At 45.6% G+C, this 23,425-nt stretch overlaps 2 protein-coding genes across 9 annotated transcripts in view; one reads left to right on the top strand and one right to left on the bottom strand.

Annotated features, from left to right (window-relative positions):
* LOC108699855 (glutamate receptor ionotropic, NMDA 1-like) overlaps nucleotides 1-7,205 on the bottom strand; it is a 29,254-nt gene extending 22,049 nt beyond the window's left edge. For 4 of the 8 annotated variants that reach the window (XM_018232483.2, XM_018232482.2, XM_018232486.2 and 1 more), the window contains exons 1-3: nucleotides 6,215-7,203; nucleotides 728-862; nucleotides 378-554 (exon numbers count right to left, since the gene is read on the bottom strand). In XM_018232483.2, the coding sequence (XP_018087972.1) occupies nucleotides 378-554; nucleotides 728-862; nucleotides 6,215-6,472 (570 nt within the window). In that variant the 5' untranslated portion in view covers nucleotides 6,473-7,203. Of the gene's footprint in view, nucleotides 1-377; nucleotides 555-727; nucleotides 863-6,214 lie in introns of all 8 variants that reach the window. The other 4 variants (XM_041574584.1, XM_041574585.1, XM_041574586.1 and 1 more) reach the window with 2 other exon arrangements.
* Nucleotides 7,206-16,252: 9,047 nt separating this feature from the next.
* On the top strand, nucleotides 16,253-22,989 carry XB5992703.S (uncharacterized XB5992703 S homeolog). Its single transcript, NM_001096967.1, is given in 7 exon segments — nucleotides 16,253-16,705; nucleotides 19,054-19,242; nucleotides 19,834-20,012; nucleotides 20,584-20,709; nucleotides 20,778-20,897; nucleotides 21,550-21,726; nucleotides 22,132-22,989. Coding segments are annotated over 7 exon segments (1,365 nt in total). The 5' UTR covers nucleotides 16,253-16,293; the 3' UTR covers nucleotides 22,294-22,989.
* Nucleotides 22,990-23,425: the final 436 nt, after the last annotated feature.

Genomic DNA, 23,425 nt, shown 5'->3' with positions numbered 1-23,425 from the left:
CCTCTCTGCCCTGTTAGGCTGCCAGTTTGCTAATCACAGAGTGGAACTTGTGTTTTTGTAGGGAAGACAGGATTTTATATTTCTCTTTTTATATCTGGTAGAATATTTGCAGAGCTCCAGGTTATTCCCTTGTATTTGATTGATTTACACGTAGGAGATTTGGCCTATGGCAAAGCAAGTGAAATGAAAGTAGTACAACATTAGGCTGTTAGGTAATAGTCAGACACTGTTGATGCTTTAAGCAAAATGTGTGCCATGTTATAATGAAGAGAGAAATGTGTCCAACATACAAAAATCTACATACATGGAACAATTTCAAGACTGGCTATTTTGCCTACAGTCTCACACTTCTATTGGAGTGGAGAGGAGATACTGACCTTGGACTCTTTCTCCTCTAAGAGGGTCTCCAGTTTCTTCTGGGCGGCTCGGCCCTCGTGATCATCGCTAACAATGAGAATGACGTGGTTCCAGTTGAACAGCCGCATCATCTCAAACCAAACCAAGGCCTGGTGGGAGTACGGGGGCACCGTGCGTAGGAACGAGAGGTGGATGCTCTGGGGTACAAAACACAATGGAAAGTGATTAATATATAAGAGTGGATAGACTTGTTGCAGGGGTTTCGTGGCTTCTATAAGAGTCTTTCTACCTCTGCCCTGTGACTATAAAATAAATAAATATACACAGTATATGTGTGTCTGTGGCTTGAGTAAAAGAATGCTGCATTTACCTTATCGGAATATATAGACATGCGAGTGGTCAGCCCAATGACTGGGATCCGATAAAAACCTGCTGTGTAGGATATAGGTGTTGGCGTCAGGTGATCCGTGGGTGCAGGAGGGTGACTAACCAATATGGCGTAGACCTGTAGAATAAAGTGGGTAAAGGGGTTAATACTGAGGCTAATAAATAGAAGGATTATAGTCCAAACTCTGGCCCATATTCCACTGTTTGAACACTTGGTGTTGATTGGCTAAATGACCCTGTTATTCAGTGGAGGGGCAGCCAAATGAACATCAAGCTCTAGCTGTGGATTCTTTTGGACAAGGGTCACATATGCATGCAACTAAGTTGAAATTTAACTGATCCAAATCAATTATGTTGGAATTCCAGGACATAACACAGCATTGTGGCTCAAATACTGTACATGGCAGAGTGTGAGCTAATATGGATCTAGAGATTCTGAAGTCAAACTATAAGCAAAACTTATGTGGGAACAGACTATGTAGGAACAGACACTACATGTGAGTAGTGTTTTTAAAAGAGTTGCAAAAACACCATATTTACTGTAGGTGGAAATCATACCAAATTCAATGTGACCACAAATAAATGTGTTGCCTTCTTTGCACAATAAGAGGGGTTAATGCAGTTACCCAATTTTTCTCCCAATAGTTTCCAAGTGTAACAAGTCATTAAACATTGTATCTATGCTCAAACAAATCCAATCTACTTCCATTACCCTTACCATGCATCTTTTTATTATCCCCCCCCAGCAAGATTATCTGTGGGAAAGGAACACAATGGGGCAAATTCACTAAAGCGCAAAGCGGCTAACGCTAGCGCAAATTCACCAGCGTGATGTCATTTAGTTAATTCGCCGATTTACTAATGGGTGCTGGCAAATATTCGATAGTGAAGTGGACCTACTCTTGTGCTACTTCACACCCATACGCCAGGCGAAGTTTCGCTATGGCGAAGGGATGTAACTACGCTAATTCACTAACTTGCACATTTTACTGACTTGCCTTCACCACCTCAGACAAGGCGAAGTGCAATAGAGTAGATAGGGCTTGCTTCAAAAAAAGTTAAAATTTTTAAAGTCCCAAAAAACACTGGCGTCTTTTACTTTTTTGAGGGTGATAGGCCGAAAAAGATCATCAATTTTTTTGGGGGTATCTGCCTTCCCCCCTACATTTCCTAACACAAATGGCACCTAAACTATACAGTGGGCACATATATAGGGCAAAATAACAACTCTATTTTATTTTATAAAGCTTTCCCAGGCTTTTGTAGTGTAATGTACTTGCTGCTACATATATGCCCATTGTACTTTAACTTGATGCCGTATGCAAATTAGGCATCGCTAGCGTAATTTCGTTTTGCTTGACGAATTAACGCTAGCACAACTTCGCTACCTTTCACCTCCCTAAACGAAACTTCAGATTTTAGCAGCGTCCTGGCGAAGTGCGGCGAAGGTGTCGCTAGCGTATTTTCGGTGCTTAGTAAATTTGCCCCAATGTGTCATCTGAAAAGCATATATTTACAGAAAACAAGTCAAAGTAGAATTTTCATGAAACCTTTAGGGTGTTCAGTTTCCAACTTCCACATTCACAATCCACAATTAGATCCTGTTAATTCTTTTCTCAAGGTTTTTCCATCTCATCTGGGATATGGCATGTTTCTGTGCTAGCAGAGGCTCTTTCTTTTTTTCACACTCTTGTCTGCTTCAGTTTCTGGTTTAACATTTCTCATGACATTTTTATGTTCATTAAGTCTGGCTTTAATTGCCCTTCTGGTTTGACCCACATAGCCAAAATCACATGGACATTTTAAAAGGCATAAAAAGCCTTCTGTATTAGAAATGGAAAAAGCATGGAGTTTTATTGAGAAACCCTTACTTGGATGGGTACATACACTTGTACATACACTGGCTTTTATGATAGCACTGCAGTGGCCACACGTTCTTTCTCAGATACCTGTTCTTTGGTGTTGCCAATCCTAATGTCTGTAATAGTCAGACAATCTCCTATACTTGTGGGTTTTCCACAAACAATTTGCCAAACACCCTATTTTTCTGTAATACTGGCTAATGTTTATTGATAACCTTGTTAATGAAAGCAGGGTGTGTGAAGGGGTGCAGGGAATACCTAATTTCTTTTGTTGTTCTTTGCTCCCTTTCAGCAGATCTTCCCATTTAAGTCCACAAACCTCATTTATTTTATTTTCCATTCTGCTTTACAGTAACCCCTCTGTATAAATGTATTTACCAATTCATACAGGATACAGACAACCCACAGATCACCTCCAAAGACCTGCAAGAACATCTTGCTGCAGATGGTGTGTCTGTACATTGTTCTACAAATCAGCGCAATTTTCACAAAGGACATCTGTATGGCAGGGTGATGAGAAAGAAGCCCTTTTAGAAGCTCATTTAGACAAGCCACAGTCATTTTTGGAACAAAGTGCTTTGGACTGATGAGACAAAAATTTAGTTATTTGGTATTTGGTCATAACAGAAAGTGCTTTACAAGACGGAAGAAGAACACTGCATTCCAAGAAAAACACCTGCTCCCTACTGTCAAATTTGGCGGAGGTTCCATCATGCTGTGGGGCTGTGGGGCTAGTTCAGGGACTGGGGCCCTTGTTATAGTTGAGGGTCGGATGAATTCAACCCAATATCAACAAATTCTTCAGGATAATGTTCAAGCATCAGTCACAAAGTTGAAGTTACACAGGGGTTGGATATTCCAACAAGATAATGACCCTAAACACACAATCTACAAAGACATTTATGCAGAGGGAGAAGTACTATATTCTGGAATGGCTGCCGACTTAAATATCATCGAAAATCTATGGGATGGTTTGAAGCAGTCTGTCCATGCTCGGCAGCCATCAAATTTAACTGAACTGCAAAGGATGCTCAACTAAGTATTGATGTAATATCTCTGTTGGGCTGCCCAAATTAATGCACATGTCTAATTTTGTTATGATGCATATTGCATATTTTCTGTTAATCCAATAAACTTTATGTCACTGCTGAAATACTACTATTTCAATAAAGCATATTATATATTAAAAGGAAGTTGCTACTTTGAAAGATCAGCCAATGATAAACAAAACTCCAAAGAATTGAGAGGGGTTTCCCAAACTTTTTTATTGACTGTACACTATTCAAGTACATCAGAAAGTCAGATAATACCTCAAGGGAGCCTGCCCAAATCAGAAACATAATCCACATAACGTCTCCATAATGCAATATACTTGGGTGTCGTAACATGTTCTCATGTTGACATTTATGCATAAAATGTTGGCGAACGCAGGAGCCATATTGGAAACTATAAGAAAATTAAAGAAAGAGCCTCTGCTAGCACAAAAACATGCCGTAACCCAGATGAGATGGCAAATCCTTGAGCAAAGAATTAACAGGACCTTATTGTGGATTTTGGATGTGGAAGTTGGAAACTGAACACCCAAAAGGCTTCATGAAAATTTTACTTTGACTTGTTTTCTGTAAATATATGTTTTTCAGATGACATATGTTTTTCAGATGACATATTTTGTTCCTTTCCCACAGATAATTTTGCTGAGGGGGATAGTGAAAATATACACGTAATGGTATTGTAATAACCCTGCAAGCTGGAAGTAGATTGGATTATTTTGGCATAGATACAATGTTTAATGACTTGTTATACTCGGAAGTTATTTGGAGAAAAAAATGGGTAGCTGCATTAACCACTCCTATTGGGCAAAGAAAGGAACACATTTATTTGTGGTCACATTCAATTTGACTATTGATTTGGACTATGGACTTTAAGCCTCATTATGGACTTTGTGTGCCAAGCCTCTATTTGGATTCACACTGGACCTTAGGGAATGATGGGTAATAGGGTGGAACTTTGTGTGCCTCAAATGTTGTGGTAACACTAATGTTTATATCCTGACGAAGGACAGGAGTAAGCCCCACCTTCAGTAAATATGTTTGTGCAACTCTCTTAAAAACCCTACTCACACTATATTATTCTACCACTGATATTAGGTCTGTTGAGCCCTCACCCACAACACAATGAGATTTTATGGCACAAAAGAGACCCAATGACTATGATCCCCAATAGATGTGTAACATTTATACTCCCTTGCAGCAGATTAAAGGGGAACATTAATTGCACTTTCTCTTATTGCCGATCTCCTCTGTAGGGAGCACTGCATTTGAGGTGCTTTGTGATGGTGAAGGTAAGGAGCAACATAACGGCATTAACATAAGAATGCCCCGGCAGTTGTGCCCTCTGCTATTTTTTACCCCAGAAATTGTGGGATTTGCGGTTCGTATGTTTTACAATCAGGCCAGGATGGCTGCCTACACTCAAACACGCCTTTCCCAGTCAGATGCCATAATGCAATTTATTAAGCGCACATTTAATCCTCAACTGTAATTCCCCTCTGAGAACCATTATACACACTCTAATGGACACCAGGGATCTGCACCAGGAACTCAATGAGGAGATCAATTGTTCTATTAATCAGGCTAAACGGAAATCTTATACTTAAACGCCCTTATCTTCCCCTTCCCAGCAGCTCCTAATAAGAATATGTGCAGTGACATATAGATAGATAGATAGATAGATAGATAGATAGATAGATACGTGTATATAATGAGTTACACATCTGTCAAGGACACTGGATTTAGTCCAACACACAGGCAGCCAATCCCACCGGGAAAGCCTAGAGCATGCCCACCAATGTCAGTGAGTCAGATGAAATACAGGTCACTGTACACAAGTACATATTTATGGCTTTGTTTCCCATTTAGTCACAGGAAGTGTTAATAAAGGTACAAAATCATTGCCATATAGGCCTCATTGCTACAGTGCCAAGTATATACTGTATGGGTGAATATACACCCCCTCCCCCTTGGTGGGAACCTTTGCTGTACACCCACCCATACATGCTCAGTCAGGCATACTGTCTTATGAAACAGCTCCTCTAGTGGCAGGCTGTGCAAAATAGCAGCATTCCCACACACACAAACACATTCTATTAAACAGAATAGCCAGCATGCACACGCTCACAGACACACACACACAAACGCACACTAACAAGCCAAAGAAAACACACACCATAAAAGATGAGTGGTGAAAGACAACACACTCCATTTAACACAGCAACAGGCAGGGAAATAGTCATATACTGGCAAAGGAACACCATTAGCTATAACCATAGACACACAAAGCATAAAATATGCCCTGTTGGGTTACACTTATACACACATGGGCACACTACTACCTATACCAGCAGCAGACAGACAGACTTACACACACCATTATGTACCTAGCAGACAGAAAGACACACACACACCATTAAGCCTATGATTAGACCTGGGCACTACCCTACACACACCCCTGCAGACACATGACTAAATATACCATTGGGGACACAGGTATACATATATATATATATACACGCATTTACTGACAGCTAGATAGATATAAATATAAAGTACCTGGCTGGAGATGAGGTCCTCACACACGGAGAGAGCCATCTGGATGGCATTGGGTCGGTGGGTGACAGAGGTGGCATTGAGTTCGATCTTCGAGGTGCCATGGCGTTTATTTGCCTGTTTTACAGCTTCCCGAAAGATCTGCTCATGCTTCTTGGTGCTCAGCACTGCCCCGATGTTCACAATTTTGGGGTCACATCCAGCCCGAGCAAAGGAGAACAAGAAGAGCACAGCCAAAAGGAAAAGGCGCATAGTGCCCATGGATTGCGCTGTGCCAAGCGGAGCCAATGTCCTGCCTGGTGGGTGCTCTCAGCTCCAAACAGGAGGAAGCTGAGAGGCAAAACCAGTAAAGGAAAAAGAAGCCTCAGGGCACGAGCAAGTGGGTCAACCACGTAGTGTGGGGCAGGAAATTTCTGCCCCAAATGGCTTTTAATCTCTGCCCGTTACAGAGCTAGCATACAGAAGAATGGGCAGATGGCTGGCACAGCATATGTATGAAGTACCCGCAGCCTCCAGTCGTGCCAGCATAGGAATAGAATGGCAAGGTGTCTGGCAGGGTCCCTAAACTAGCAGTGAGCCACACACTTGCTAGCAACAGAATAAATGCAAATGCACCGAGGCTTCTCTATTCCAACAGTGCCCCTAGATGTGCCAGAATAGGCAGTAATTGGCTTGGGACAGACTGTCCTTCTTTACAAAAGGATAACTGGGTCAATGGCGGTGGCAAGAGAGTAGGAAAGGACAAGTGGTTGAAGAGCACCTTTACCAGGAGCATATGTCTGTCCTTGGTGTCAAAATCAGGGGAAAAACCCCTCCCTGAATTCCTGTCCCAGATTGGCTATATGGCAGTGCCAGGGAATGTAGGAATGGGCATATGCCTCATTCAGAGCCCAAGGTAAAGAGCAATGGGCAGGTAGGTGTCTGTCAGCAGTGAGCGCTCTCTCCCCTTCTCTTCTCTGTCCTTGGTGCTGAAATGAAGCTGTGACTCCCCCTATCCCCTCTGCAGTGGGAGCCTCCTCCAATAGATCTTCCCTCTCCCAAATGGCCAGACTACCAAACTGTGCTCCCCCCTCCCTTTAACCCCCTACTGCCTGCTGCCTTACACACTCATAGAGACCTACATAGGTCTATACAGTCAGGCTGTCCGACTCCTACACACACACTGCATCCATCCATTTAACCCTCTCCCAGCTGCCACCTTACACCTTATAGCTCCATACTGACTCCTACATACACACTGCACCCCCACACTTTAACCCTCTCCCAGCTGCCACCTTACACCCTTATTACGCCATACTGACTCCTACACACACACTGCACCCCCACACTTTCACCCTCTCCCAGTTGTCACCTTACACCCTTATAGCTCCATACTGACTCCTACACACACACTGCACCCCCACACTTTCACGATCTCCCAGCTGCCACCTTACACTCTTATAGCTCCATACTGACTCCTACACACACACTGCACCCCCACACTTTCACCCTCTCCCAGCTGTCACCTTACACCCTTATAGCTCCATACTGACTCCTACACACACTGCACCCCCACACTTTAACCCTCTCCCAGCTGTCACCTTACACCCTTATAGCTCCATACTGACTCCTACACACACACTGCACCCCCACACTTTCACCCTCTCCCAGCTGTCACCTTACATCCTTATAGCTCCATACTAACTCCTTCACACACACTGCATCAATCCATTTAACCCTCTCCCAGCTGCACCCCCTTGCAATGAAGCAGCCTCACTGAGGGGAAATAACAAATATGCACATCCATTGGCACCCCTCAGTTTTGCCCCCATCCCAATCTGTGAGTGCTTAGTATCAGCGAGCAACTGTACGTGGCACAGGCACGTGCCATAGTGTCCTGGGTAGAGAGTGGCTGGTGGGCGCATATCGCCATGTTGTTAGACTTTTCACTGCTGTCAGACATTGCAGGAGCAGCGGGCACACCAGGGCTGGTATAAAAAAATTTGGGAGCAGTTGTTGCCCTGGGGTATGAGACCTGTGATGGCCATGTTACATTTACATTTATTCAAAGCCAGTGAAAACAATGAATGTACCAAGATCAGTATTCCCTGGGGATGTGGGAGGCTAGAGGGTGATAACTGCATGAAATGGGGGGGAAATTTGCCCTATTTCACTCACTTGCAACCCACACTTTCTGGCTGTGGTACCTCTTATACAACAGATCCAGTAACGCTGCAGGGATGAGACAGTGACTGAGTGCAAGTGACAAAGCTATCAATACTTCTAGCTGTCAGGGGGATTTGGGGAGAACATACATGTGCCCTGTGTGTCAGGTAACAAGTAGGGCAGTACAACAAATACCCCAGTGCTGTGCAAAGCTGTGCAAGATGGAGGCCTTGTTGCTAAGCAACCAGTTCCCAGATTTTCCCCATGCAGGAATGAATTGAGGCCAATGCGGAATTCCCTGCAGAAGCTGAGCCCTATGGAGGAATGGAGGGGAAGGCAGGAGGGAGGCAGAACACCAGTAAATGCTCCCCATTGTAGTTGAGCATGCATGATGCATGATGGATAGGAGACGGAGTGCATGCTCAAAGGGGGGCTATGAAATGAATATACAAGGAATATGAAGGATTATATTCATGTTTGGGCACTGGCAGCAAACACATTCAGCAGCACTTCTTCCTGGAATAAAACAAATACATATAAGATTTCCTACCCATCAATAAGGTGCATCCATAGACCACCCAATGTCACATGCTTGGAGCAAGGTGCAACTCATCAGTCCCCATAACATTACGTGCCCCTGGGCACAATTTTCAACTGCATTGGCTCTCTTGGTAGGTAATCCCAAAATATGACTGTCCTTACAGTAAAGAACCCCTTTCCATGCTGATGGTGAAACCTCCTTTCTCCCCACCAATGAATCACTCATTCCCCCTCTCTTGGTAGGGAATTCCATATCCTGACTGCCCTTACAGTAAAGAACTCCTTGTTATGCTGATTGGGAAATCTCTTTTTGCCCATGTGTCATGACACTATGCTGTGCTCCCACCATAAGAATGCCACTACTATAAATCAGATTTATGGACTGTGAGCTGCTTGCGGACACAATAAATGGACATGATCTGTTTAAGGAAATGATAAGCCGCAAACACCAATCCACCATACTGATAGGCATTGTCTTGGGCTATAATTAATCCTTCTTAAGGGCCAACCCCCATACCATTAATTTAAACAGTTGAAGTTTCCACTTAGCAGTTACCATGGATACCAATTATCAGGGCCACTTTGTTATAAAAGGTATTATATCATTCTGATCCTCGGAATGTGTTTAAAGATATAGGAAAGAAGAACATAATGTAAATACTGCTACAAGATGTCTGTCTTATACCGTTATACTGTACTGCCTAATATGGCACCTCCCTCCTCCCACATGTATAAAAACAAATATACAGAGAAGGAATCTTCTGGGCACACAATAAGCTATACCCTCATACTGTACTCCCTAAGGGAATAAATATGTCATCCCCTCCTCCCATATGTATAAATACACATATACAGAGAAGGAATGTCCTGGGCACACTTTAAGCTATACCCTCATACTGTACTGTTTAGGGGGATCAATATGGCACCTCCCTCCTCCCATATGTAGAAATAAACATATTCAGAGAAGGAATCTTCTGGGCACACAATAAGCTATACCCTCATTCTGCACTGTCTAAGGGAATTGATATGTCACCCCCTCCTCCCATATGTATAAATACAAATATACAGAGAAGGAATGTTCTGGGCACACAATAAGCTATACCCTCATACTGTACTGTCTAAGGGAATCAATATGCCAACCCCAACTCCCATATATATAAATACACATATTCAGAGAAGGAATGTTATGGGCACACAATAAGCTATACCCTTATACTGTACTGTCTAAGGGAATCAATATGTCACCCCCTCCTCCCATATGTATAAATACAAATATACAGAGAAGGAATGTTCTGGGCACACAATAAGCTATACCCTCATACTGTACTGTCTAAGGGAATCAATATGCCAACCCCAACTCCCATATATATAAATACACATATTCAGAGAAGGAATGTTATGGGCACACAATAAGCTATACCCTTATACTGTACTGTCTAAGGGAATCAATATGTCACACCCTCCTCCCATATGTATAAATACACAGGAATGTTTTGGGCACACAATAAGCTATGCACACAATATTGCACCTCCTACTCATATGCCACAGTCTCACTGTTACTGTCCATGCTACTAAGACCAAAATTAAATTGGGATGAGCAAATGAAAGAACATGTTTATACTTATCCATCCAATAAATAACCACTGTTCCATTCTTATTCCCAGGTACACTGTAGGATTAGAGGAGTTACAGGGGTCAGAGACTAAATCCCTTAAACTCAGTTGCATTAGACACATTATCATCATGGTTATTGGACGGACTTGGGAAACTATGGGTGCAGGAATTGTCAAAGGCCCTTGTTCTATATTTCAGTATGTAATGGTTAATGTAGGAGTTCCATAATGTAAGCCTGTAAGTAGGAGCCTGTGCTGTAAGTGGCTGCATGGCTTGTTTTAGGTAGGTATCTATTAAACGGGATGATTTAGTATAATTTGAGAGAAGAAGCAGTACAACCCCTGGTACATTACCATGAATAGCACAGGTTGCTACTGCTCCTGCCCCTGCAACTTTACAGCACAAGACGTGAGGCTTATTTGTGTCTCTTGTGTCTATTGCTGCCTGCCCTGCAGCTCCCCGCGCACCAGTCTTGCTATGCTGAATAGACCGCTGCTGTGCACTGACTGTACCCACTTCCAAAGGCTCCCACTGGGCTGCTCTTGTAAAGCAGAATGAGGGCAGACAATAAAAGGACATAACTGAGCGCTGCTGCCTGTACTGTGGCCAAACTAGCACTGCCACAGTTATGGGAGGCCTAGAACTGGTGTCTTGGAACATGTACAGAATGGCACCCAGCAGAGCACACACTGTGCTGCACATGCTAAGCACCCAGGCTGCTCACTGCATTAGAGGTCAGAAGGTACATAATATGAGGTGGGGGTATAAATGTTTGTATGGGAATGGAGGAGACAGAGATTGTTTCAGGGGTTTGCATGTCAGGGAAGGATACATTTGATTTTAACCACATCTCCCCTTCACATAGACTTTTAACACATCATGTAATCAGGTCTCACAAGCAAATGATTCATCCCATCATGCACTTTGTTAATCATGCACCCTGGGCACATGAATTGTCCTATGATATTCTGCACTCACATGCCCCTCTGCAAACTACTCTTCCCATAATGCACTCTGCTAACATGCACCTCTGGCATATGATTCTCCCTAATGATGCACATAAATAAAGGAATGTCATCCCATGATGCAATGCAGTAAATGAACAATATAGAAAAGGGGCTGCTGCACGATACCGCTATAACCGTCCTAAATGATCATTGTAAGGGGTCGCCAATATAGAAAAATGGTTTTAGCTTATTTGGATCAATTCCCTGTTTGTGATGAGTGTGATACCTCCCTGGAATTTTAATGTGGTCCTTCTGCTGTTGCCATGGTGACTAGTTGCTAGGGAACATGATGGAGATGCTTAAGCAGTAATCAGGATTCCTGCCGAGGAGACATGTGTAATATGGAAATATACTGAAAGATGAAGGGCTGTGATTTAACCCTCTACTGCTAGGGGGAGAGGAGACCCTCCACTAAACCTCCCAGGCTGTGCAAAAAAATGGGTGCCCTGTAGAGCAAGACAACAGACACAGCAACCAAGGCAATAAAACAAATTCAGATATTCAGGATACCCACCTGACACATGAAACAGCAAGGGGAGTACCATGCCAAATATACTGGATAGTGTAGTGAATTGCAATAGTGTTATCTATCTGTCCCTGGTGCACATCTGCACTGGCCTAAGGGCAAGCAAGACTACATAACTATAACAGCAGATCAGATATCAGCACATTATTGATGAGCATGCATGAATAAGAGCTGCCATACTGCTGGAATCATTGCATGGCCAGTCCCTTCACTTGCAGATAAAATGCAGAAAAGCAAGATTGACACTCCTTTCATTCCAAAGCAATACAATTCCCTGACTCAACTGCAGGAAAGAAAGTCATTGCCAATAATCCGGCTGCAAGTTCTGAAATCCACAAAGAATACTGGGAATTGTGGTTAGCATGAAAAAAGCACTTTGGCCTTCTCAGCTGCTGTGAATTGGCACTGTGATTGAGTGTTAGCTCTTTGGGGTACAGCGATTGCTGCCTTCTGTGTAATGAACATTTGGGATTACATGTGGAGTCCCGAGTCTCTGGAAAACATGCTAGACAAACATATGGAGCTGCTTTATACAGGTAAGCAATCACACAGAGAGGGCCATTATACTTGCTCTACTGATATAGAGGGCCCACAACAGGACTCCCTGGTACATCCCTTCGCAGAGACATCACTATCCACTCATATCTGTGTCTCCATACAATGCCATTACCTGCACTGCTCTGTATGCTGCTGGGTGAGGTTGCCCTGGGGTATCTGGTGGCAGCTCCACTAGAAAATAAATAGGTTTCAATGAGCAAACTCTGCCTGGCTAGTGAGCTCAGGGTTTATAAGGGTTTGTTCAGAATGGAGTGCTTGTTCAGACTCAGTTGGATCAGGAGTGAAGGCCCGTGCTAATGAATAAAGCACAGTGGTGTGGGGTTTCTATGTGCTGGCATCTGGTAAGTGTATGGGTGCTAGTTACAGTTTTATAGTAAATATTCCTAGCAGAGTTAATTGAATCTTGCTCGGGGTGTGCCCTCACTCTCATTAAAGGGACACGAGGACATATCTGCTACACAGATTCTGGGAAATCAACATCCATTAGACAGAAGGCACTTTATAGATACAGAGGAGAAAGACTGTACCCCAAGGCAAGATCCGAGGGGATTCCAAGTCCCAAACAGGTTGAGGAATAAGAGTGATTGGTTACAGCTGTGAATGCAGAACTGGGTACAGTCCAAACATGGCAATAGAGACACTAGTTACAATTGGGGTCGCTATGTATCCATGCCACTACTTATACCATGGTGCCACCTACAGGCACGTTCATCATACAGCGCCCTCTCTAAGTCCTGCTCAAGTGATGCGGCATATACCTATAAGTGTTATTAGTGAAGAGCAAATGATTCCTTCATGTTTGCTCCTTAGCTACTGATTGTCAGACTCTTTCTCTTTGTAAAGTCTCTTCTCGTGGCCCCAAGAACCAACGTGTTCATGAAAGATGCACAGAATTTCTGCTACATTATTTCAGAGGCAGACCCGGCAGTGCAGAAAGGGACAGACAGATACTTATTCCAACTGAAACACAGTCACACATAATAATAAAACCAGTGAAATACTAATTCATTATATTGGAAGCTTTTACTCTCATGAGACACATTGCTATGCTTGGTTTACAGTCCCTTTCATGAAGGCTTTCCTGTAGCAGACCCAATTCAGAGACTGCTGACTCAAAAGAAAACTCCCTTATTTGAAGGGAAGGTATGTGGCCTTCTAGAATTTACCCAATGGCACTAAAGGAGCTTAGCTTGCCAGAGCACTTTCATCTGCAGTGATTCTTAGATGTCTGTAAAGGTGTCAGGAAATAGTAAACTATGGTGCAGTTATTCAAGAATCACCCCGTGCTCAGGCAGTTAACTACCCCTGTTAGTCTGACACCTGTGCTAGGAAAACTTTTTTCAAGGGGTATAAAGGGACAATGTATGGTATCCAGCCAGTAGTATTATGCCTTTTCAATATGCTCTGCAGATGTTGCCAGATACGTTTACTGTCACCTAGAAGTGGCATTCCCCTATACAAGTGGGATGGAACCTAACTTTAAAAGTGTATTGTACATGGGAACAGTAACCCTTGGGTAAAAAACACTAAAGTAGCACTGTGTCTCCTCTTACTAGGAATGATATGAGCAAGCAAAAGTGGCCATTCATTTGGAACAGTTGGGTCCTAATACATATGCATATATGCTTTGGCTGCCTACTTTTCACAGATGGGGACTGACAAAGAGAGTTTTATTGAAGATTTATGTAAGGCATAGAGAATACCTAGTTGACGTATACTCTCTGAGTTTTATTGAAGATTTATGTAAGGCATAGAGTATACGTGGTTGACAAAGTCCACGTCGGTATCAAAGTGCACAGTGCAGAGCATAAAGGGATAAACACATGCACCATAAAGATACACAATAAATGGATATAATCTCCAGGTTCCTACCCCTCCACAGCTCGGAAAGCATAAGTCAGATGTTTCAGGCAGAGGCACATGATTATGGACTAGGCAGCAGGGCATATACGTTTCTCAGGAAGATGTGCCCCTTGTGCAGCTGTTAATACTCCACAAGTGCAAAAGTCAATTATGGGACATGCATTCATTAGAATTGTCCCTAATTCTACTAGAAATGATTGGGTAGCCTTATCCCAGGCAGGGCAGCATTAATTGTCTGCACAAAAAAGCCCCCAATTTCTGAGTCAGATTTGCATGCACAAATTGAAAGCTCTTGTGAGCTGGTGAATGATATCTGTGCCTGTAACTAGGCGATATTTCCACAAACCTATTGGATGGGCTTGTTCTATTTGTCACCCTCTGAGCCTGGGCTAGGGTACACAGTCATTGTTATAGAACAGGGTGCAGCCTTCATGCACCAGCAAGGGTCCATAAGCCTATATTCACAAAGGAATGAAACCTTATCACTGAGAATCACAACCAAAACAAACAGCTGGTGAATAAAACAGGACACAAAGGGGTCGGTAGCTTTAAGTGGCCCCAGCAGTAGTGTACAGTATGTACTGGGATGAGCAGCAGCAGTGTATGTACTGGGATGATCATGGCCGGGGGCAGCAGTGTATGTACTGGGATGAGCATAGTGTCGGACTGGGACACCAGGGGCCCACCCAAAAACCTTAGTCCAGGGGCCCACCAAAGAACCATAGACCAGGGGCCCACTCTCAGTACTATTATTCTTTTAATGTGGCCATACACGGGCTGATAAAAGCTGCCGACAGACTGACGGCAGCTTATTGGCCCATATATGGGGCCCTCCGACGGGCTTCCCCGATCGATATCTGGCCTGAAAGTCGGGCAGATGTCGATCAGACGGGACTAAAAATCCCGTTGGATTGTGGCCGTACCTGTTACCCATTGTTCAGATACGATCGTTGGGCCCTATGGCCCTCAAGGTGGGCATATCGGGAGAGATCAATTCTCTTAGTCTCTATTCTTTGCATACTATAATCTTTTATTCCATCTATTTAGCCTCTTTGTTGTCAAAGAAATAATTAGAGATTGGAAGATGAAGGCATATTTATATAGCACTAATACAAATCTCTACCTGGTTGCTAAGGTGAATTGGGCCATAGTAACCAGGGAGCTGCTCAGTCTCCACACTGGAGGGCTACTGAACAAAAAGCCAATTCTGAGGGGACAGTTCCAGTGGCTGAGGGGAAGGGATTGTGAGGGGACGCGCAGGGTTAGGGGTGAGGCTACTTATGAAGTACGTGCCTGGCGCCCCCAAGGTTTGTGCCCTGAGCCTCTTCTGCCGACCCCTAGTTCCGGCCCAGGGGAGCAGGAGTTAACACTGGGGCTGGATATTTAAGGGGGCAGTTAAAGTGCAGGGGTCACACATAGAGACGGACACGGAGACACAGTAGCGGCGGGGGCGGAGCAGTAGGTTAGAAGGAAGCGAGTGCAGTTGCTCTCAGGTTACACAGGGGCAGGAGTGCAGGGAAGTAGGTTAGAGTGGAGCCGGGGCCACTCACGTCTCTCTCGCACACACAGAGGCAGAGCTGTGGCGGCCGGACCGGCTGAGCAGGGTCACATATTCTACAATCAAAGTCGAGGCAGCGCAGCGGTTGCTAGGGGAACGCTAGGGCACGCAGTACGTGAGGGAAGCAGGTGTGCCCCCGCCCCTGGATACAGACGCTGCAGGTGAGGGGTTGCCAGGAGGAGTCTATATAAGGGGCGGGGCGTATGGGAGAAGTGTCAGTGCGTGTGAGGGTTATGTGAGATAGTTGCACAGACAGCCGATTGCGGGAGGATGGAGTCTGTGGGGCACTCGCTGCTGACGCTGTCGGTGTTGTGTCCGGTCGGGGCACTGTTGCTGTGCTGGGTGGGGAGCGTTCTGCTGGGCGCCGGCCTCTTGCCCTCCCTCACCTTGTCAACCCGGGACCCCTCGACCACACTGTCCCGCACCCCCTGGCTCGTTGTGCTCGTTCCGCTGCTGGTTCTGTGGGGCTGGAGGTGGCTGTCCCGGCCCATGGAGCTGCTCAGGAGCCCGGAGGAGGTGGGATACATCCCGGAGAGGGGCCGGAGCCGCGCACAGACCGCCAACCTGGTGCGGAGGAGACGAATGAAGGGGGAGCTGCCGCCCATCTACCCCAATGGCTGGTACCGGGCCCTCGACTCCCACCTGCTGCCCCCCGGGACTGTACAGGACTGTACCCTGCTCGGTGAGTCTCCTCTCAATGGGGCTGCTGATACTGCGGGGGTCCCGGGAGTAGCAGTGAGTTTGGGACTTCTATCCGGGGCTTCTGGGTGCAGATAAACTGGCCCGGACTGGGGCTGCTGTAATGTACCATAGAAAGTAACTAATAGGGGGTCTCAATGTAATTGTAATGGCGGGGGTGGTCTTGTTGGTAACCAGTGTGACTCGCCTTATGCTGTGGGGAAAGTCTGAGCCCTCGAATGTTGTACAACTGTAATGACTCGTTGCATGGGGAGGGCATGGCGGTACGAATGAGTGTTGGGTAACTGGGGTGCACCCCGACTCTCAGCACGGACACCCACCCCTTGTGCAACCTCTCACTGTCACTCACTCGATTCTACTATTGGCTAATAACCCCCACACTGAGCTGAACCCCCTGTTCTTCTGATCCCCCTCCCACAGTGAGCTGAGTTGTATCTCCTGTTCTGATCCCCCCACACTGAGCTGTACCCCCTGTTCATCTGACCCCCACACTGAGCTGTACCCCCTGTTCATCTGACCCCCCACACTGAGCTGTACCCCTGTTCTTCTGATCCCCCCCCACAGTGAGCTGAGTTGTATCTCCTCTTCTGATCCCCCCACACTGACCTGTACCCCCTGTTCTTCTTCCCCCCCCACACTGAGCTTTACCCCCTGTTCTTCTGACCCCCCCCCACACTGAGCGGTGCCCCCTGTTCTTCTGACCCCCCCCCACACTGAGCGGTACCCCCTGTTCTTCTGACCCCTCACACTGAGCTTTACCGCCTGTTCTTCTGACCCCCCCGCACTGAGCTTTACCCCCTGTTCTTCTGAACCCCCTGTTCTTCTGATCACCCCCACAGTGAGCTGAGTTGTATCTCCTGTTCTGATCCCCCCACACTGACATGTACCCCCTGTTCTTCAGTCGCCCCCCCACACTGAGCTTTACCCCCTGTTCTTCTGACCCACCACAGAGTGGTGCCCCCTATTCTTCTAACCCCCCGCCACACTGAGCGGTACCCCCTGTTCTTCTGACCCCCCCGCACTGAGCTGTACCCCCTGTTCTTCTGTCCCCCACCACTGAGCTGTACCCCCTGTTCTTCTGACCCCCCACACTGAGCTTTACCCCCTGTTCTTCTGACCCGACACACTGAGTTGTACCCCCTGTTCTTCTGACCCCCACACTGAGCTGTCCCACCTGTTCAGACCCCCCACACTGAGCTGTACCCCCTGTTCTTCTGACCCCCCACACTGAGCTGTACCCCCAGTTCTTCTGGCCCCCCCATGACTGCCCCATACTGACCTTGCTGAAACCAGAGAAGAGGAATGTGCCATTTGGCAGGGTGCCCGTTGATATTGGCAGGGAATCGGGTAAATTCTAATCTCACTGTTGGCTGATAAACTGCTCCAACCTTGACAGGAGAGCAATTTTATTATCTTTATCTGATTCTGCCCCGGGGCAAAAGGTTCAGTCACACAACTCCCAGCAGGTGACGAGACACATAAAGGAGTTTAACCACAGAGATCTGCTTGGGACTTGTTCGTTTGTGTGGCAAATCTTCATTTATGGATAGACGATTCTGGGCCACCCATCCTTGCACCCACAAACTTACTCTGAGGAACCAGGCCCAAATGTCAGTTGCTCATTATAGAAGGGTCTAATCGCACATTCCCAGAAACAAGCCTGTTTCCCTGGCAGGAATCTGATGTGTAAGTGGGACCCAGGCCAATCAATCTACTGCACTGGTACCTGATCTGGAACTGATCCGTACCTGCCTAAACCTGTTCTGCCCTTTCCCAAATCTGCAAACTCACGTGTGCCTCATCTCATTGCCTCTCATGTGGCTTGCACAGCTACCTTGCACCCCAAATGTCTGCTAGTCTTCTCCAAGCAGGTTAGGAGTGTGAGCCAAGGGTGGGGTGGGAATTTGTCAGGAAGGAGTGGAGCTGGCAGGGCAGTGTTGGTAGGGGAGTTCTGCATTCCCACTCACCTTTCTGAGCTGCAAATGGTGCAGAACCAAACAGCCAATGATTCTGAATTCCATCTTTTCTACTCATTTACTTTAACTGCGTTGTCGCCCAGTAAACTTTAGTTGCCTTGGTCTGATACCCGCAGAACCAGTTTGTCAGCGCACATTGTCGGCTCCCTTGGCTTAAACTGGTGCATGGAGAACAATGGCTCCTTGTTCTGGCTCATTATCCTACCGGCCATTTGCATTGTTCCTAGAGAGGGGAAAGCACAAGAGTGGGTCATTGGTCAAAGGCCAGGGAGTGCCTGGACACAAACCTGCTTCATTACATGGGGCCCCTGCTACTGTGCCCACAATTGATTTGAACTTACTGTTTGCCTTGCAGGGGAGCAGCTGGCAGTGTATCGGACTTTGGAAGGCAAAGTATACGTAGTAGATGCTTACTGCCCTCACCTTGGTGCCAATCTTGCAGTGGGGGGCAAAGTGGTGGGAGACTGCATCGAGTGCCCTTTCCATGGCTGGCAGTTCCGCGGAGAAGATGGCAAATGCACAAGAATTCCTTATGCAGAAAAAGGTAAATTCTCCCATTGTTTCCCTGTGCAATCTGGACTTGTACATTCACCAGGGGCAACTCGGGGCAGGAAAAACATTCTGGTGCCAACCCTGGCAAGAAACAAACTAGCACCCAGTGTCTGACTGGGACACCAGAGGCCCACCCAAAAACCTTGGACCAGGGGCCCGCTCTCGGTACTATTATTCTCCTCACTCAACCTCTATTCTCCTAGTCTCTTTTCTTTACATACTATAATCTATTAATCCTTCTATTTAGCCTCTTTGTTCTCATAGAAATAGGTAATGGCCATGAAATAGGCCAAATGTTTAGCAGAATGAGGGCCCACTGACACCTGGGCCCTCCGGGAGTTTTCCTGGTATCCCGGTCTGACACTGCAAACACCTAGCATGACTCACAAAGTGCTACCATTTTTTGGCCTGATAATGTAGCGGTGCCAAATGGGCAAAGAGACCTTCTAGTGTCTCAATGGGTCCTGCCACTGCCTTCAACTCAAACCCGCAGGGGTAAAATCCACCGGTTCTGGGTGATTGGTGTGGGGAAATTGGTGCTGGGAGTTGTAGGCAATTAGTTTACAGGGTGTCTGTGTTGCAGTGCCGGATTTTGCCAAGATTAAAACCAGGCCATCGTGTGAGCTGAATGGAATGGTGTTTGTGTGGTATCACTGTGATGGCATTGAGCCTACATGGAGCGTCCCGGAGCAGGAAGAGATTACCAAGAAGGAGTGGGTGTACCATGGGCGCACCGAGCACTACGTCAATGCCCATATTGAGGTAGGGGCTCTACTCTAGCAATATAATGAAATCCTGCACTTTCCTGGGTCCCCATTTGATGTTGCACATCGCTCAGTTAATCCAATTTCTGCTCAAATATTTCTGGAAGGGAAAACAAGTTCCCCTGTCACCAAACCTGCCCTATTCTGAGTGTGAGTGCAAAAAGTTACATTCTTTCATTGCCCCACCTTGTTCCACCGCATTTCGGAGATGCAGCAGGAATTGTAAATATGTCAAACTAGAATATGTACTGCTAAATACCTGCCATTTCCCAGCCTGGGCCCCACACTGGCATTTGTAGGAAAGGGGAGCCACTGTCACTTTAAGCTTCGGTGGAATGCCAGAGTGAATAATTTCCCCTTTCCCATATGTTGCTATTGTCTATTATGAGCGGTATCCAGCCTGTCACGCAACCTTTGCAGCAGCAGGTATGGGAATGGCATGTTCATCAAAAGAGTAAGTTATTGGGCCTTGAGCCTTTTACATTCCCCTCTGCTTCTGTGAAGGCCATTTATAACTATGAGAAGGATCTCATTGGCTGTCTGACATGTAACCTGTACAATTCCTGCAGGAAATCCCGGAGAATGCGGCTGACATTGCCCATCTGGATTTCCTGCACACACCCGGCATTCTGAGTGGTGTAGATCTGCGCTACACTAAATCTAGGATATGGGACTTTGTTAAGCATTCTTGGAAGGTACGTTTGGCCACAATCCTTTTCTCATGCCTCTTTTAAACAAGCGACTTAACTTATCTGTCCCATAGGTTCAATGGATACCGGAGCCTGCTCCCAACAAACATTGTTCCCAGATGCTCCTTGCACATTCCATCCTTCTGTTTGGGAAACACTTCCCACTTCTCGATGTGAATGTTGTAGCGAGACAGGTGAGTCTCTTATTGCACCTTGTTACATATGCCCTATCCTCATGGATATGGAGCTCATGTTCTGTACAATAACAGAGGCTGGTGTATAGAGCACAGCATTGCCATTAACTCAGTATGAGGTCACTCTTTGCTTGGCACATTCACTTTGTGCGATGCTTTCTGATTTCAGAATCGGATGTAAGTCGATCCCAAACATGTATCAGTTTCAGAGATTTAGGAATTTGAGCGATCATCTTTCCACAGCAACATATTTCTAGGAAAATCAATAGTTCTTTCTACTTGAAGTTGCTTTGTGATCTGCACTCAGGCTTGTCTGTTTAGCTTGTGGTTTTTAGAGACGGTTAAAGGAACAGTGACACCTATGAATGACAATATAATGTAGTGTTGTTCTGCACTGGTACAACTGAGGTGTTTGTTTATATAAACTATAGTAGTTTCTGAAGCAATCTGCTCTGTAGCTGTGGAGATGGCCATTCAAGCACAGCAAACACACAAGTTGTACCAATGCAGCACAACACTACATTATATTGTTTTTTTGCTGTTACTGTTCCTTTAAGCAGTCTCATCACAGGATACTGTATGGTATAGATGGGAGCTTCCCTACACTCTGACCAATGGCGCTCTGTTGATTTCTACCACGTTTTCTTGACAGGTGGGACCAGGTATTGTCTTTCTCCACTTCAAGCATGCCTTCCTGGGTGAGGGAGTTATCGTGCACTGTGTAACTCCTGTGGAGCCTTTGCTCCAAAAGGTCTCTCACAGCATCTACTACCAGAAGAACATACCAGCCCTCATCCCCAAGTTTATTTTGAAGGCAGAATGCATTCAGGTGAGCCAACACATCTAAGGTTCATTCGTGCTTCCACTGCATCACACGGTTTGTTTAAAGCCAGATGAGCACTAGATTCACCTGTAGGTTTTACTTTTAGGCTCCTGTCCAGTGTCTGACTAGGACTCCAGTGGCCCACTCTAAAATCTTACCCCAGTGGCCCACTCTCGTTACTATTATTCTTCTCCTCATTCTCCTAGTCTCTACTTTAATCTATCTATTTAGCCTCTTTGTTATCATAGAAATAGGGAATGGCCATAAAATAGGCCAAATGTTTAGCAGCATGAGGGCCCACTGACACCTGGGCCCTCCTTGTATCCCAATGGGACAGTCAGACACTGTTCTGCCATCTTGGCTATGTTTGACATTGAGGGTCTATGGTCACACCTACTTTTTGTTGTGCAGTTTGAGCGGGATGTAATGATTTGGAACAACAAGAAGTACATATCCAAGCCCATGCTGGTTAAAGAGGACGCTGCTATTCAGAAACACCGGCGCTGGTTCTCGCAGTTCTACAGCAACAACAGCCCACAAATTACCTTTCAGCAGGAAGGACTTGACTGGTGAAACAACTATAGCCAGGGGAGACGATGGCAAGAGACCACTGTTTCCCACCTTGTGCCAGTCTTGCCAAACGCCTACTGGTTGCCCCCTCTATAGCCAATCTATGGAGCATCTGAAGTGCCAGGTCTGCCTGCTGTGCCAAGATAAAGGACTAGGGACATGCTGGCAGTTTCATCTTCCAGTAGGTATCTAACTTAATTGCCCTCAGTAATCCCACCATACAGGTTTGCAGTGCCCACACCATCAGCGTTGGACATTGAGCTTTCTTTCTCCTGGAAATTCTCCTCTTGCTCTATATTCTCCCCGTGGTCTTAGCCTTGCAGCCTGCTAACTGTCATGACTGCTTCCCATGGGCCTCTTGGATAAGACTGAATTTACTGATGATTTTGCATTTGCTCAAACTATTTTTTTTTTTAATAACTTCCCTTAAAGTAGGGGGGGGTCAATTGTTTCAATTTGAATGATGTTTAGTAATATTTAATAACTGTTTAAAATGATAAAGAAATATTTATTTTTATATGTAAAGATAAGGGAGTGGTCACATGACTTCTGTTCCCCCCTCTTGCTGTCAAGCAAGTGGTGCCTTCCAGCCTGCAAGTGATTTTTATAAGTTCTGTATATAGTGCCTTGTCTTACTCCTCTCATGCTATTCCAATTCATGTTCCCATGATCTCCATAAACACAAATTTGTAGATTTCAGAAGGTGAGTGGTTATTTGTCTGCAGCCTCCCAACCAATCATGACAAAACTTGCCCTGTCTCTCAGTTGGGTAATGGGGACCAGGTGCCCGATATCACTAGTAAACTCCATTAATGCTTGGACTTACACAGTTTTAGGCTGATGCCATTGTAACTGCTACAAGAGCGTGGCAGAACACCTACTGCTGAAGAAAACACTCTGATCCTCCACTACAGCCCTAATGCTAATTTTTGGAATGAAAAGCACTACAGCCCTAATGCTAATTTTTGGAATGAAAAGCACATGTTAACTGTTGAAGAGGGACATGAGGCCCTTTTGAGCTGGTTGTGCTGAAAAACATCATGGGCCTCAGTCCTTACCCTGCTGTTTGTGCCCATATTCTAGCTCCATACACATAAGAAGCATAAACAAAAGCACCAATGCACATCCTACCCAT

This window comes from Xenopus laevis, chromosome 8S, assembly GCF_017654675.1.
Source record: "Xenopus laevis strain J_2021 chromosome 8S, Xenopus_laevis_v10.1, whole genome shotgun sequence".
Classification (NCBI taxonomy): Eukaryota; Metazoa; Chordata; class Amphibia; order Anura; family Pipidae; genus Xenopus; species Xenopus laevis.
This window is presented reverse-complemented; position numbering and strand designations above follow the sequence as displayed.